This window comes from Squalius cephalus, assembly GCF_949319135.1.
Source record: "Squalius cephalus genome assembly, chromosome: 10".
NCBI classification, from domain to species: domain Eukaryota; kingdom Metazoa; phylum Chordata; class Actinopteri; order Cypriniformes; family Leuciscidae; genus Squalius; species Squalius cephalus.
In genome coordinates, this window is record NC_137131.1 from 7,090,946 (window position 1) to 7,108,271 (window position 17,326).

Here is a 17,326-nt window from a genome sequence, read left to right on the forward strand (position 1 = left end):
CCCCTAAAACGTCCGTATGTGACTATTCGGGTTATGGGTAGGTTTAGGTATGCGTTAGGGTACCGCTAAGAGGCGCTGCTGGTGCGCTTATGTCTTCGTCTCATATGGACGTTTTAGGGGTACCCTTTTCGTCGTATATTGCCGTTTGGTCAAGACGCGTCAGTATGTGACGTTTTGGGGTGAGACCGGGCTGTTTCTGACATAGCCATGGTCTTCTTATTGGGAGATAAGAGGGTCCATGACGCTATCATTGCAGAAAGTATAACGGCTTTCTTGGATCACGCGTGCCTTGTTAACCAATCACATTACAGCCTTGACATCATTGAATTTCATGAAGTTGTGCGACGGTCAATCACTGTCTGCGGACACCATAGAAATGAATGAGAAGTGCTGTAAACTGAATCATACCTTTTGCGCAATTGTCAATGACTTCTCTTATAAAACATTTTTTTTTGTGTGTGTAAGCTAACAATAGATCTATCCAAAATGAATGTTTAAGAGCAAACATGTTGAAGATTAGCCAATGGGCTGTCGATTCATTAAATGATAAGCTATTTCCTCTTCCTATTCAGAGTAGTGAAGCCTCTCCTCCATTGACATCCATTAAAAAAAACGGCCTCTTGTCTCTTTCCCTGCACACCACTGCGCTAGCTGGCATTACGCTTTTTTCGGCTAAGGTTGCAGGCTTGCCTTCAAGTGGCTTTGCAAAGGCTAGAGGCAAGTGATGTTGTTTTTTTTTATCAGGGTTGGAGCTAAACTCTGCAGGACAGCAGCACTCCAGGACCGACGTTGCCCATCCCTGCACTAGAAAAATGAAACATTGGATTTTTTTTTCTGTTATTCAGAGCAGCATGGAATCTAACAGAATGACGTTTTGTGTGTGTGTGTGCAGCATATTCAATGATTTTAAATGTGCATAATTCATTGTTCATTTGAATGGCAAACATTCACATCCGTTTGAATGATGTTTTCCACAGCGCCGCTATTAACATGAGACCTACTTCTTTCTTAAAAAGCTTTTGATGTTGACATAAGACCTACTTCCTTTTAAAAAATGACAGTTAATTTTTTTGTTCTTTATCCCAAGAGATAATTTGGCAGCAGCAGGTGAAGAAGTGGCTGAATCAGTTGTTGTATTATTAAAGTTGATGGTGTTCCGGTGTACGTTTTATCAAGTCATCCATTTATATGTGCGAGTGCAATAACAGCTGCTTTTTTTAACTTGTGGTTTCAATTCGAGGGCAAAAAAGTGGAACACTTTGTATGTGTAGAGACAACAGAGACTGTCTCAGAGGACTAACACTGATTCACTGTCTAGTTCTCATCTCAGTATTTCTCACAAGCCTCATTAGATTGCAGGTGTGCTGTCTGCACATACAGGGCCCGAGGCGGAGGCATTGATGAGATACCGCTATGAATCGTTTGTCGTTTGCGCCATTAAATCCTCATTTGTGACTGTAATTGCAACTTCAGGTTCAGCAAGATTAGTGAGAGTTTTCGACGTATAGACTAAAGCTAATAATTTCTAGCCTGTTTAATCACTATGTATGGACCAGTCATGTCCTTTCAGGAGATTTGTTGGGGCCCTGCCATAGATTTTCTGGTTAAATTTGAAAGTGTAACTCTGCTGACTGAAGTAACCAGGGACCATATTTAACAAAAGCTTTTATCTGAGCCATGGCCTTTTGGTTAGACCTCTGACATATTGAGCTGTGGCAAGCGCCATATCTTATCATTTCCTGCCTGTATTTTACTGAAGAAAATGTGAGCGGAGTTTAAACGGTCCACGACAAAATTAGTGGTTGCAATTTCATTGCTAATGCTATTGCTAAGGTGTTCTGGTTGGTTGCTGGGTGGTTGCTAGGGTGTTTGAGGTATAAATGTTAACAAAGCCAGTTTATCACAAGTGAATGTTAGCTGGCATGTGACAGTTTTCAGATTTGGGTCAAAATCTCATCATCCAAACCATGTGCACAGCCATGAATTTTTTTTTTTTTTTTTTTTTTATTAATTATAGTATTTACTAATATGTTGATTTAGTTTTAGATTTTTATATTTTCCTTTTCATTATAATTTTAGTCATCGTTTTAGGTGCTTTTTAAAAATATTTCTATTTAACTTTTATTTCCATTTTAGTAATCTTAATACTTTAAAACTTATTCCAGTTAGTTGCCATGGGTATCATTTGTAAGTTTTTTTAACTTTAAGTTTTCAATCTTATATTATTATTTTTAATTTTATTTCAGCTTTATTTCAATTAACTGGGTATTAAATGAATTAGAATTAAAATAATTGAATGAATTAATGAATTGCATGGCATTGTTTTTATTTTATATAATATTAACCTAAATATTATTACTTATAATCTTATTTAAATGTGTTTTTTAATTAAATGTAGGAGTGTTTATAAGCATAAAATTGCTGTGGTATCAAACTAGCTTCCTCTTCAGACTTATCTAGTGGATCTAATAATTGGTAGAAAAAGATACATGTTTTTTTTCTCTATGTTTAATACAAACTAAACATTTTACAGATATTATTTGTGATTATAATCACTTCTTTTGGCTTTAGTGTAATGGAAATGAACTTGCTCTGCAAACAACATGGTCAAAACTACTGAAACATTGGTGTTGTGACTAGCTAATAAGTGCCTTTTTAAAGACACTGCACTTTATTTGAACGACACACTTCTTTAGGATTGCCTAGTGGCCAGTGCTGGGTGGTAGCCATCTGTCTCTTCTTCGAGAAGAGCCCCAGCACAGCTGATGTGGTCCTAACCCTTCCTGTCGACTTGTGCTGAGACTGCTTTCCAGTCAGTCCCTCTGGATGGAGATCACAGCAGTGAGTCACACTTAATCACAGCACACAGTGGAGCCAGAGCCGAGGTCACGTCCGCCAGAGCCAAAACACACAGCAGCGTTCTAAAGCAACAGCAGGGGGTTCGCAGCAGTTCCATGGAGTGGCTGGAGCCATTAGTGCTGGTGTGTGTGTGTGTGTGTGTGTGTGTGTCTGTTTGTGTGTCACTGAAAATATGTTATAAACAGTGTCGCTCCAAGTGGTTGGTTAAAAATAATCATGATTAGGCTACCCTCTCATTATTTGAGTAATAATGCCTTACCGTGCACGGTGCGACAAAGTGACCAGCGATGAAAGCAATCACTTTCATGTTAATCTGAGTTTCTGAGCTAACTAGCCAGGACAAGTGAAACAACAGTTTTAACAGTCGCTTGGTTTCTACTTCTGTGGCGACGTGCGGAGAAATCCTGCTCGCAGCTGCTCGTCATTTATACAGTGGGGTCCACTGAATTTAATGTATTATTGTTAATATATTATCATTGAATTTATTCAATATTATTGTTTATAATCGTAATTATTCATTTTTATTATAATTGTATGTATTAAACGATTAATAAAATTTTTATTATTTATTTATCTAATACCATTTTACTCTACAAATGATATTATATACTTTTTTATCTTTTATTAATTGTTAAACAAAAAATATTCTTTGTTTTAAAATTGTCCAAAAATTGTTTCTGTTCATTTACTTTTGGATCCCACTGTATATTAAACATCAAATATGGAGGAAGCTGCATCAATTGTAGAAGTTGAGAAACATTGAGCATCATATGATAATCATGTGACAAAATGAAGTCACACAAGGATGGATTTTACCTGAAGTGTGAGCGTAAAAATAGCTGATTGCTGCAGTCAAATACAGCACAATTAAACTCAAGGAACATATATTTTTTGGCACCTATAGCACTGTTCAGCATCATAATACCACTAACCTATATACCTCTCATTGTTCATGGGATAGCAAAGTGTCAGTTGGTTGCACACTTGAAAATCTCAGCAAATGCAATACATCATCTGCCTTCTATATCATGAATACTCTTTATTCTGACATTCTAGTCATTTGCATATTATATAGTAGAGAATTACGCATATTCAAATGTGGTGACGGTGATGCTTTGGGCATGTTGAGTCACAAGGTTATGGCTGTTGAGGCTTGACATATTGACTGTGTCAGTTAGATCAGGGGGATATTATGTCAACAAGCCCTCGTGAAAAGAAGGTCCCAGGTCATGTGTACACGTCTTCATTATTGCAAAATACAACACTGACAGTACCCCACTGCGAAGAAGAGGGCTATTGTATCATCCTGAAGGAGTTTATTTTGTGATAATGACCTGTTTGGTCCCTTACATTATTTCTTTCCTACCAAATAAGTAAATAAACGGTCTTCAAATATTGATTTTAGTGAAAATTATTTTATTATGTGAGAAGAAATAGACTGTGGTGTGATATAAAACTAGCACACTGCTGGGTATTGGTTGCCTGGGGCAACGGACAAATATACAGTTTCATTATATGAAATGTTTTGGCCACAGAAAGCTGTGATTGACCAATTACAACCCAGTATGCCATGTAATAATGGCTTTGTTTTCAGTGATTTGTCATTTAAATATGCCGTGATTTTGTTTCGCAGATGTACATACAAACGACCACACTGACCATCTCAGTGAGTCTGAGCGCGTCCGTGTCTCTGGGGATGCTGTACATGCCGAAAGTCTATGTGGTGCTCTTCCACCCGGAGCAGAATGTGGCCAAGCGCAGCACTCGCAGCCTGAAAGCTGTGGTCACTGCCGCCACCATGTCTAACAAGTTCAACCCCAAGGCCAGTCTGCGGCCCAACGGAGAAGCCAAGTCGGAGCTGTGCGAAAACCTGGAAACTCAGGGTGAGTGGGTTTGAGGATAAACACTTTATTGTTATTGACAACGATTTTTATACTGCCATAAACCTGTTTTTGTAATCTTACATTTTTTTATTCACCATCATTCTCTTGCTCACTTGGATCCATTTGGATAATGGATCCAAATTTGGAGTCATAACAAAATTATGCTTCAGCAGTCCGGTTATGAGTCTTAATGCAAAAACTTTAGATTTCTTTTTGATTTAAATTGACAAAACTGTTTTTGTTAAATACAATTTTTTATTTAATAATGCCATGACATGCAATGAAGACATTTAATGGCATCAGTGTGATGATCATAACAAGACAACCCCTAATCATCTGCCTCATTTTGCGAAATGTGTTTATGTTCGAATCTTACCGCTTAGCATCAGAGATGATGTAAGAAGTGTTTTTTAAATCATCAAGAGGCAAATCAGTTGAATCGGTACAACAGTCCTTGCCCGAAACCCATCTCCTGCTAATTTGAATATCAATAAAACAGCAGCTCATAAACAACTTTGTAATGCAGCAGTAAAAAAAAGCCTGCTGCCGCAGCAGAAATAACTTGCATTCTAAAGCAGAGGCAAACCTGTAGCCTCCATCTTCAAAAGAGTGGAGTCCCAGTCAAGAGAGTCCCAGTTTGCATAATTATACTTTTCATTAATGCCCTGATTGATTGATTGATTGATTAAGTTCAGGGCTGAACAGATTAGTCAATAAAAAATTGGTAACAAATATTTTCATTGTTGAATAGTTCTTCAAGCTTTTGATCGTATGACCTATTTTAGCACTACAATGATAGCGTTAAAATTGCTATTTTTTAAAACACTAAGGAGGCTCAACAAAAAGTACGAATGCAACGTAACATGAGGAGAGTAAAGATCTTTCCATCTCCTCATGTTACGTTGCATTCGGGGATCGACTACTTTTGACTGACAAAATTCCAGCCACCGGAAACACTAACTAATAAAGTGAGTCTACAAAACCTTTCTTTTTAGTAAACTTTGTGTACACAAACAATGTTGTCAATGCTCGAGTTCATGTGTAGAGCCCCTGGTGATACTTCAAGCACAGTTTCATGTTGTGTCGAGCCTCCTTAGTGTTTTAAAAATAGCGATTTTGATGCTATCATTGTAGTGCCCCTAGCACTCCCATTCAAAAGGCATTTTGACCGAAAACGAAAATACGGTCAATCTTAAAAGTGGCGTTTCCATTGTAATTATGCTTTTACACGAATGTTTGACTCGGGTAGATGAACAAAAATAGCCTGGGTTGCAATTTGGCGAGAGTTACCCTTTAAACAGCTTATAAATCACAACTACAGAATGTTACCGAATGAAATGTCAACCCAGGACGAGCTATATCTGTGAACTTTAAGGGTGTTGATGGACTCGATCTACTCCATCTATGTTTTGATCATCGTTCTGAATCCGATCTGGATGTAGTCTTTGACAAAATACGATTTTCTCAGCTTTTTGCTCAAAATTTAGCTTTTTTTATTAAACTTACCCACGTACAAAACATCAACCCAAGTGTTAATAAAAAAGAAATGAATGAAGCTAGAAGAAAAGTTTTTTTTTGTTTTTTTTTAAACACTCTCTCTATCCCACTTCACTTCCTGATAATTCTCTTCTATCCTGTGTCAATCAAGGCAACAACAAAAAAAAAGCCAAAAATTTATATATTTTTTCAATATGACAACATACGCATGTTACATTCAGATATGGCTTTGTTCTATAAATATAATGTGGTATTAATCTGCACAGTTACCTTTATCCTAAAATATTTTTTGCTTTGACGCTTCACTTTATTTTGCACGCCCCAAATGACATCTTCAATAAGAGAAACCTGCGAAAACAGAGAAGAGGCGCTAATTTCTGATGCTATATCTGGAATACACGATCCTCAGTAGACAGTTTTTTTTTTTTTTTTTTTGCATGTGCCATCTGCTTTGCATGTGTTTTTATATGTGATGCGATCTGAGAAAACCCGTCGGATGTCGCACTGGTACGTTTTCAGTAAGGTCTAAAAATAGCTTAGTCTAGTTTAGTGAATTTAGTGAATTTATTTTTTTAATTTTTTTGAGAAGACTTTATTTTGTTATTTTGCACATGAAATAAAAATAATGTCCGCAGAAACATCATTTATAATAAATACTGCAATGTTCTATAGAAAACAAGAACTGTCATTGTTGATTTCATGGTGACTTTAAAATCATCCTGCTATTAGCAACTAACCCTACTAGTTACTAACCCTAACCTCTGATGTCTAATGTATCAGACAGGGAAAAAATATAAATCCATCTCACACTTTTAATAGACATGGTAAAATATGTACTATATATAGTTAAATATGTTGCTTACAAGAAGAATTTCCCTCAGAATAAACAGATGATGTTGAATTGTCGTCAATGGAGCAACTTGTTTATTTGCAGCCAGATGGTGTCACATCTACCAGCAGGGGTTAACAGGGTCATGCTGACCAGCGATACCCTTGACCCCTTGCTTTTGGGCCATGTAAGCTATGAAACCATAAAGAAATATTAATCCAGTCAGAGATATGCACAAAGAATATTAAAATTCATTATGACATGAATTTACTAAGACTTTTCCCAAGATATATCTGTACTTTGACTAGTGCTTGAATAAAATATTGTGTTAAGCAGATTCAAAGTATCATGTTTGACTAGGAAGGAACAAATTATCTGCTTCCATTACATTGCATTTGGCATTCACAGCAACGCGCATCCACTCTGCTTTCATTATGTTGCATTTTGTATTAATTTAGCAATGTAGCAATACCCAGTAAATCATATTGTGGGTCTTAGTAACAAATAGCTCTGAATTAAGGGAGACATCCAGATAAATGTTTTGACAACAGAATGAAATTGTGTAATGAATGTTGCTACATAGATGAAAATTCACCCAATTAAGCATGACTAGTTAGCACTGAATGTTTTTAAGCAAATATTTAACACCGGTTGCATGGGCCAGACTACCACCACCACCAGTGTGAATTTCATGTGCTCTGTGCTTTGTTTGCTCTCTATAGCACCCCTTTGAATTCACTGCAGTGGAACAATGTGCTTTTGTAAATGAGGTATTAGAGTCAGTGACTACATTAGCATGTGCCCTTTTAAAAAATCTTTCCAGAGTCATTTAATACAGGCAGTTTCTTTGCATTTAAAGCAAAAGCTAGCTAACAAATAATTTCTCCTTGGCTCAGGGATGTCTAACATTTCATGAATGCATTAATGGTGGAATGGGATCTCTTTGTTGATTCTAATTGATTTGTGATCCTCCTTTAAGATTTGAATTGCATTAAATAAAAGTGTCTGCTAAGTGTCTTAATGTAGTGTAATGTGATAGAAACATTGCTATAAAGTGTTAGTGAATTACATGACATTGAATTATTATGTAGTTCCTAATTGTGTTTCTAGTCAAGCAAGGACTCATCTTTATGTGCATGTTATAGGCAGAAATCACCATTATTATTAGCATTGGTGCGATACAATAACACAGATTCCAAATATATCATGATTTTTTTGAAGATGACTAAAAAAGATAGTTTGTTTCAATAGAGTGGTGCAGTGGTCACGTTAAAACCCGGAAGACTGATTTGCCACTGGTTCCCTCGAGATTTTTCTAAAGGGTTTTTAATGGACTTTTTCAATTTATGGGTAAAATAAAGCTGTATTTAACCAGGCAAGTCATACAAACATGCATTACAAAACACACACACATATGCATTCAATTAAAACATTTACAAGCTGTAATGAAAACACTCCCTAGTAGTTTTTTAAATGCAGAGATTGAAACATATGATTCTAATTGCAATGACTTTTGTAGCACGTCACAAATCAAAACCTGAACGACCATAAACAGTATGTAACTTGATACCTTGACGTTTTGTTCTACAACATACATAGACATATGATATAGAATTATACGTAGGCATAACTGCTCATTTCTGCTTGCTTTTGATGGGTATCATTTTACCCATGATATAGAATTATGCAGTTGAACGATGTTTGATTATAAGTCTGTCTGGCATTATTTTGGAATGATCTGATGCATTTTGATATATAAATGCAGTTTCTGTGGATTTTAGAGAAGATTTCAGTCCAGTGTTTAAAGTAGAGGTCAAATGGAGGTCTTCAAAAAGAAGGTCTGTTTTAGGTCACTGTCTTGGGACCTTTTATTATTCAATAGTATTTTTTAGAATAATATATTTTATGCAACACTGATGTTTGTTTGTTTATTTATTTATTTGGCTTGTGCAATAGGCAATATCAATTAAATTGTGTTTTGATTATTTATGCTGCTTAAAAAGGCAGCACGCAACCCCTGAAGAAACACTGTGTACCTTGCAGCAGTGCTTTCTATTTAGGTGATTAGCCATTAACAAAAGGAATATGACGCATTTCACACCCATTGCTTTTTCACGGTTTTTAACTCGCAGGTGACTAGTCTTCACAGTATCACATTTAACACATATGTGACATACAGGTAGTTCACTCTGTCTTCTCGGAAGCTCCTAAAGTCACACTTCTGAAGTCACAATTCTTGTCATCTCACCTACTGGTTGTAACAAAAAAAAAAAGATCTTGAGACTAATCAAGATGAGCACAAGACATGTTTGATGTAGCTATTCTTATAGTGTCAGTGCATATTTGTGACATATTATTCACAGTCATACACTCCATTAGTGTATCTACAAAAGTCAGTACTTGGCAAGCAGTTTTATCACTGATATAGAGGACACCTTGCTTCCAATACATCCTGAAGTAACAGTCCATCTTTGATATCATTGAAATGCAGTATGTGTATTGAGTTCAGTGATGCATGCATGCAAACAAGATCAAAATATAATGTGTGTCTGATGTTGCCTGCAAAGATCATAGAAACTTGCCAAAGAATGAGGATGAGAGCATGAGAATGACATGGTCAGTTGATCAAACTCATAGAAACGTTATATAAACATCAATAGGTTTTCTTTTGTGCTCTCTGAGGAATAGAGTTTTGCTCTTGAGCGAGTTGCAAATATGATCAATAACAATACGAGTCTTTACATAAGCCGTTTTATGTGTCAGGATTTGAATGACTGAAAACATCATTGTGGATCTCCTTGAAATAGTCTCTTGACCACAATATAACCATTCTAATGAATGACTTGTTGAATTGAAGATATCAATTCAATATCACATTTTGTTGCCTTGGTTAGAGAGTTTTCTGCAGTGTGCAACAGCTTAAACATTTTTTTTATGTAGTTTTTAATTTACTTTGCATTGAATCCTTAATGTGATATATCACATGTAGTCATTTGATACATAATTTGCAGATTCCCCAATTCTGGACCCAAAAACAAAGAAAGTCAGACTTTTGCAATTTAATATCAGGAATATCTTTTCTGTTGTTAAACAAAGCAAAGTGGTTCAAATATTATGCCGCATACTTTGATGTTTCTAGATATGTACACACATCTAAAACTAATTCCATTTTTGTTATAGGCTTTGGTTTTCTTTTCTTTTTTTTTAATAGTTAGGATTAATTTATGCAGCATATTCCTTCAGGCTACCTTTTAATGACAATTACATTTTTAATGCCTCCTGACAATTTCTGTGCAAGGTCGTTTAATTTCAGGGCATATTTAGTCAGAGAAAAAGCACCTCTGCATATCCAAGTTCAATGGGCCTTAAGGCCAAATGGGCCCCAACAGGTTCAATTATAACACAGAAACTTATACGTCTGTGTTTGCAATAGGTGGCCACACACTATAGAGTTTATCAATATACAGAGAGAGACTTAACATTGTAGACTGTTTTATTCTGTTAAGCTTTACTTGACCTGTTCTAGTATATTACTTTGGCTTGTTGTAAATGAGACTGCAAGATTTTTAGATCTAGACAGAAAATATAGAAAACTTCAATGCATCCATTGTCCTTTTAAGAGTGTGTTAGTGTGAGTTGCTGTGTCCATGTAATGAACACCGAGCTAGAGCCGAACGGGCTCATGCATACAAAGGAGTTCATAATGTTACTTTGAAATAAACTTCTTTCAGCACCAAATTATGCTTGTTCATTTATCCGTCTATGGGCTTAGCCGAAGCACAAATATTATAATTTAAACACACGTGCAATGATATTACTGTTAATCTCTGAGATACAAATGTTCACATTTATACACAATACTGTACTTTTCGTTCCAGAACACATAAACACAGATTATTTTGTGTAATATACCCAACCCGTCATTAACATCCAGTGGTTATTATAACCCTCAAAGCTGTTTTTAAAAGTACTGTCTAGCTAGCATCCCAGAGGTCCTATGTCCATTGGGCTTCTATTCACCTTATTTTTAATGTGAGCTGGTGCGGCCATTTCTAACTTGAATGTTTCAAGGCTTCTGGTCATCTTCTTCCAGCGTGATATTGCAAACAGTTATTTGTTATTGTATCATTTTAATTTATCGTAATCATAAACACACTGGCTTGTAGCGCACATTATTTTACCATTTACTCTACTGCTTTCTGAAGCAATGTTTATTTACAGTTCATTGACTGCAAATAGCCAAAGACCATATTTTCACTAAGTCCACCCACCATTGCTCTGATATTTTACGTTTAGTACAAATAACATATAACATACTGTTTACTCTCTGTATGATTCGCATCTATTATTATTTGCACTTACATTGCACATTGTAACCAAGATGCTATTTATTGCTATATGCTATTATTCGTGGTGCATAAACAGTATTTAACCCTCTGGGGTCTGTGGTGTTTTTGGGCCCTGGAGGTGTTTTGATATGCCCAGACATTTTTGCTTATTTCTGTTAATTATAACATTTTCATGGCTAAAGTCTGATTACACTGTAATTAACACAAACTCTGCTGTAACGTGTGCAGCATGTATGCAAAAGTTTGTATTTTTGAGAAAATTAAGTTTGTGAGTGGTTAGTGAAAAGATGTTTTTAAGTCACTTTTTTCACTTGTTTTTTTTATGTTGCTTTCTCCTACCCCAGCTTAATAAGCAAATACAGCTATAAATAAGCCAATTTGTAGGATGATTTCCCTAAAAAGTGACCAGTGGCAATGCTAGTGGTGCACTTTTTATGTAAGCTTATAGGCTGTATTATAATTTTGTGAAGCATACATTTGCTTGTAGCATATAAAAACTACTGAAATGTATGTATTCGACTGCATTATGCCTAATGTACTGGTATATGCTTTTATCTTTAAATTATTTAGAATGATTGGCATTTACAGTAGCTTGTTACTGTGCCTTGCAAATGTATTCACAATCACAACCTTTGCAAATCCTACATTGAAATCTCCTTCACAAAGAATTTCTGAAACACTGGAACTCAAAATTATTTTAATATAACATTGTTGTGTTAGAAAACTTGCTGAAATGTGCTTTTTGCATAAGGATCCTGTCTCTGCATCGCGAACGATCCCAATTTACACAGATGGAAAACAATTGTCCTGATGAGGACACAATTATCTTACAATTGTGCTCTGCCTGTGAATCATTAAAATAAAGACCACATATTTTCTGGATTCCTACAGTAAAGGGAACATTATTCAGGTTGTGAATATGACGTGCATCTTCGAGGTTGAGTTACTTGAGTATGAATCAACCGATAAAGAAAATATTTGAATTGTTGTAAACACTTTCAAAGAACATAATATACCGCTCAAGCTTATAATTCTTTCAAAGAGAGCATTCAGGGGGTTGAAGAGCATTTCAAATAGGATGCATCTGAAAAGAATAATTTGGATCCAACATTGATTGACGTACTGTGAAAAAAATCAAAGCTTGCATACTGCAGAAACATCTCTGTATACAAGGTTCAAATGCTTTTTTTCTCTCTTCATGGCCATATGACAAACATGTTATACCTGCAATGTGTTGCATTTGAATTTTGCATTGCAAAACCAAGTCAAGAAGCAGCATCCATTGTTTGAATTTTTCTTTTTCAATCAAATGTTTTATTATAGATGTATTAAATGCTGCAAAGTTATTGTAAATGAAACCTGTCTAATATATGTAACCACTCAACCTGTGTTTCAGGGTGTGTTGATGATAACTAAACAGTGAAGACAGGTAAAGAATTTAATTATTGGTTATTGCTTGGCTTATTGTTGGACCTAATTGTTAAACTCAACTATGTTCAATTTAGCTCTAATGCTTAAACTGTGCATATCAATTAGTTTATAATAGACAATGCATTGAGAATACGCTGACATTTGTTAGAATTGCTAAAGACAAAAAGCATGCATGCCGCATTGTTTTTGCAAATCACTTGTTTAGACAGAGCTTTGTTGGTTAGAAACACTATACTGGGGGAAAACCTAAAGATAGCAATAAATGTGTTTTTATGCATTTTTCAACCAATAGAGAGTAGGTATGAAAACTTTCAGAACAGTGCATGGCCTAGATTGCATAAACACAAACACAAATTGGGAAGGCATTAAAATAGAGCAGTATGAATCTATGCTAGATAAAATCAAGCACCTCCAATGATATTTTATATAGAGCAAGAATCATTTAAGTTTGCGTTTTGTGTCAACGCCCCTCTCTCTAAGCTGAAATGGAGCTATTTATCTGACTGCACCTATGGGTCAGTGCTCCATACGCCGAGGGACAGTCCAGACTGAGAACCGCACCATAGTGTTGGGTCAAATGTCACTTCACCTTCCTTATTCAAACGGCCCTGCATGATTGCATGAGGTAACCTTTTGATCTCCATATAATGATGCAATGAGCTTGAATTTTCCATTGACCCTCCTTCTTTGGCAAGGTCATTACATAAATAGCTGAAGGCAATGTCACTCATGCTACCCTTTGTGATTGTTTGTACGACACAGCTATTGCAAGATGGATGCCGAATGACAGGATTAGGCTGTTGATTGGGTTTTTGTTGATGGAATGCTTTAATAGCAGACTTGTCACTGTTTGCTGGCAACTGGCATGTTTTTAGAAGGTGTTAAATGGCCCTCCTTTGCAAAAGGTGACAACCGTCTCAGTCAAGTAATTTGCACTTTGATATCAAGAAAGACAGAGTCTGATATCAAAAGAGACATGCTACTTGACTTCTGGCAAGTTAATAGCAGTATCAAAGGAGGAGTCTTCACATTGCAACCAGGCCTGACAAGAAATTAAAACTGTGTCATATTGCTTTGATAAAGGTTTTCGCTAGTGCGTATCCTACCAAATTACTACATGTCAACCAACTGTTATTCATTTGCAACTACATGTCAACTAGTTAGGGTTAGGGTTAGTAGAATAAGTTGACATGTACTTGCAACTTATATTCAGTAGAGTGTCTGTTGGGGGACCAGATATTAAAGGGATAGTTTACCCAAAAGTGAATATTCTGTCATCATTTACTTGCCCTCATGTTGCTACAAACCTGTATGAGTTTCTTTCTTCTGCTGAAAAAAACGCTATTTTGGATATGTTGGTAACCAGACAATTGACGGTATGAACTCCATAGTGTTTTTTTCCCCTACTATGGAAGCCAATGGCTACCGTCAACTGTTTGATTACCAACATTCTTCAAAATATAATATTTTGTGTTCAACAGAAGAAAGAAACTTGGAAAAACTTGAGGGTGAGTAAGTTATGACAAATATTTTTTTTTGGGTGAACTATCCCTTTAAGCAGACAGTCTACTAATACTCTGACTGGTAGTTGGCATGTAGTTGCAAATACAGTATAGTAGAGTGTCTAAAGTGGACAATCGAAATAAAGTGTTATCGAATTACCCCCCACACACTTCAGGTCGTGAAATTCTAATAAAGCAGCTGCGTTCATGTTTAAGTGCTTCTGAGACTCAAATGATCTATTTTTGTAACACTCTCTCTTCCCTTGCAGGACTCAGCCCTAAACAAACGTACATCAGCTACAGCAACCATGCAATCTAGCCAAGTGATAAAAGGCCACTACCGAATCTCAGAAGTGACCCCTGGAAGACAGCATCTCAAGATAAATCACTCTCACGTTGTGTCACGTATGGAAGTGAAACAGCGGATGGTTGGGGGACCTCCACAGACATGTTTCCATTAATGAAGCTTATGTGAAGTCACACAGGGAGCATCTGGGGAGGCCGTGACCGTTGAGACGTTGACGTTGGAATGACGGTCTGTCACCCAGACTATTCCATTACAGCTTGCTCTATCTATTCCAGATGTCATTGTTAAAGTGATACACACTAATTAAGGACAACATGTCAGTGTCTGCTGTTTCATTGGCGCTAACACTATGTGGTGGCTAAAAAAAGAAAAAGAAAAAAAAGTATTTAAAAAAAATAATAATTCGGAGCTTTTTCTTCTTGTTTTCTCCTTGGTGATGACAACAGCAAAGGCAGTGACCATTGTTTACAGATGTTGAGCATGCTGGTTTTGACATCCTGTGCTGTGTTGTTTTTCTCTTTCTTTCTTTCTTTTCGTTTTTTCAACAAAAAAAAAAGAACCTTCTGGAATGCTGTTGAACTATGTTGCTGTATTGTTACCTCACCATGGGCCTTGTGAAACTGTTGAAGATGTACGAAGTGCTCTTTGGAGTAATGTTTGCTTGTGCATAAGTACACACCTTTGAGGAACTCAAATCTGCCCTGTTGTCAAAATGTGCTATAGCTGTCACAGTCACCTGTGCGAAATCGAAAAATCACAATTTAGAAATGGCGTGACGCCAGCTTGGAAAGGAACGCTCGAGATATTAGAACCAACATCCACTGGACCAGGAGGGCGCGCGTAAGTTACCTTCATAAGAATGCAGCTAACCGAAGACTTTTAAAGAAACTCAAAGCATCACCAATCTCAAGTAAAGGAATGGTTCTGAGAAGCTCGGAGAGAGTAGATGACAGGATTCAGTATTCGTATCTGGAAATGTCAGGTGATAGAGAGACAAGCTGATTTGTCTCTTTAGATGTTTGTGAATTTAAGATTCAGTTCTTATGATTTCTCCTCTTTGTTTTTGCACTGTTTGTGCTGCAGAATAAAATGTCTATGTTGACCGTGATAAATGGCAACTTAATGTGTGTTCCCGATTGCTAATGTTTGCTTTTCATCCTAAAAGAGAAAAAATCGTCAGAAACAGTGCCTGAATTAAAGTATTTGTAAAATAAGACATATGAGGTATGTGAAGCATGTTAATTTTTATACATAAATAATTTCTAATAAAGAAATTTTTCAAAACGCATTGTTTTCTGCAAAAAAAAAATCATCTCTGCATTGTTTGCGATGTCAAATGTTTATGTCACATATGGTTTGGGCTCATTGCTAGATCTTTTTCACTCATTGTTCTTGTCAGGCAAAACCCGAATGTTGGATTGCTTCGAAAAGTAATAGCGCAGCTCTCTTCTATAAACCCAATTTGTGTGATGATTCAGATATGTAGCACAAGCTTTTGTGGCAAGAATAATAATAATACGACAAACAATTATAATTATACAAGCATAGTAATAATAGACAAACCCTAAACTGAAACATACATTATAAGCTTTCATTTTTTTAAGAGTTGCATTTCCTCGTCATGGGCTAATACTCTATTGCATTTCTTTTTATATATAATATTGGTCAAAAACACAAAAGGGTTATTCTCATAACTAAATAAAAAATAGTATCTTTAGTGCATTTAAAATCTCCTTCAAGAAGGCACTTAGTCCTGAAGATTCAGAGACAACCTGGCACAGAGGCACAGTGGAAATTAAAAGAAATGTAGTTTTTTTCTGAAATATATTGCTTTTACAACAGGCAGCCGTCTATCATAATGTGCATTTCTGAAGGCCCCATTATTAAGTGTGAGATGTATCTGCCATCAGCGGCAACAGAGTAGAAGACAGGTGCTATAAAGAAAAGCGCTGGTGATGTATAACGGCATCGCTAGCAGACATAAATTATAGCCCATGTTAGGCTTATTTAGGTCTGTCTCGAATACAGGACATAAAACAGGGGCTTGATTGGAATGCTGCTCAATCTCTCTGACAGTGCTTAGAAATTGATGGAAAGAGCATAGAGTGAAGGGTGGATCAGGATGCTGTGCAAAGGAGGTCATGTACTCTGAGATCAATACTGAGAGTGTGTGTGTCTGGGGGTGTATGGGATGGGGTGGGGGGATATTGTAGTATGTAAGCTGAAGAGGGTTGTTAACAAGGGTTGTAGATGAGTGAAACATGCATTACCATTTATTTATAAGAAATATAATATTATTTTATTAAAAAATGTATTTAAAAAAAAAAAAACGTCCGTCCATCTAATAGACCATAGCCAAAAAAAAAAGCCATTTTTTTTCTTACTGAGAGATTTATTTGTGAGGGAATAATTATGTCATTATTTTATCAGAGGCTTACATATATTAGGCTACTTACAGTTAGTATGAACCGTGGATTCATTTGAAAGATGACAGCTATTGGTCGTTTGATTGCAGTGCAGGAGAAGCAGATAATTAAAAAATGTAAAATAAGATAACGCAATATAAAAAATGCAGTCTGATGTTCCAAGTATAAATATGATATTGGCCCTTAAAACGGAAGCTCAAGCATGTTCGCTTGACATGCGAGAACCAATGAGGTTCATTCTCG

General features: G+C 36.2%; 1 protein-coding gene across 3 annotated transcripts in view; it reads left to right on the forward strand.

Annotated features, from left to right (window-relative positions):
- Nucleotides 1-15,932, forward strand: part of grm4 (glutamate receptor, metabotropic 4) — a 162,332-nt gene extending 146,400 nt beyond the window's left edge. For 2 of the 3 annotated variants that reach the window (XM_079883137.1, XM_079883136.1), the window contains exons 10-11: nucleotides 4,493-4,742; nucleotides 14,620-15,932. In XM_079883137.1, coding sequence (XP_079739263.1) covers nucleotides 4,493-4,742; nucleotides 14,620-14,669 — 300 coding nt within the window. In that variant the 3' untranslated portion in view covers nucleotides 14,670-15,932. Of the gene's footprint in view, nucleotides 1-4,492; nucleotides 4,743-12,813; nucleotides 12,847-14,619 lie in introns of all 3 variants that reach the window. The other variant, XM_079883138.1, reaches the window with a different exon arrangement.
- Nucleotides 15,933-17,326: the final 1,394 nt, after the last annotated feature.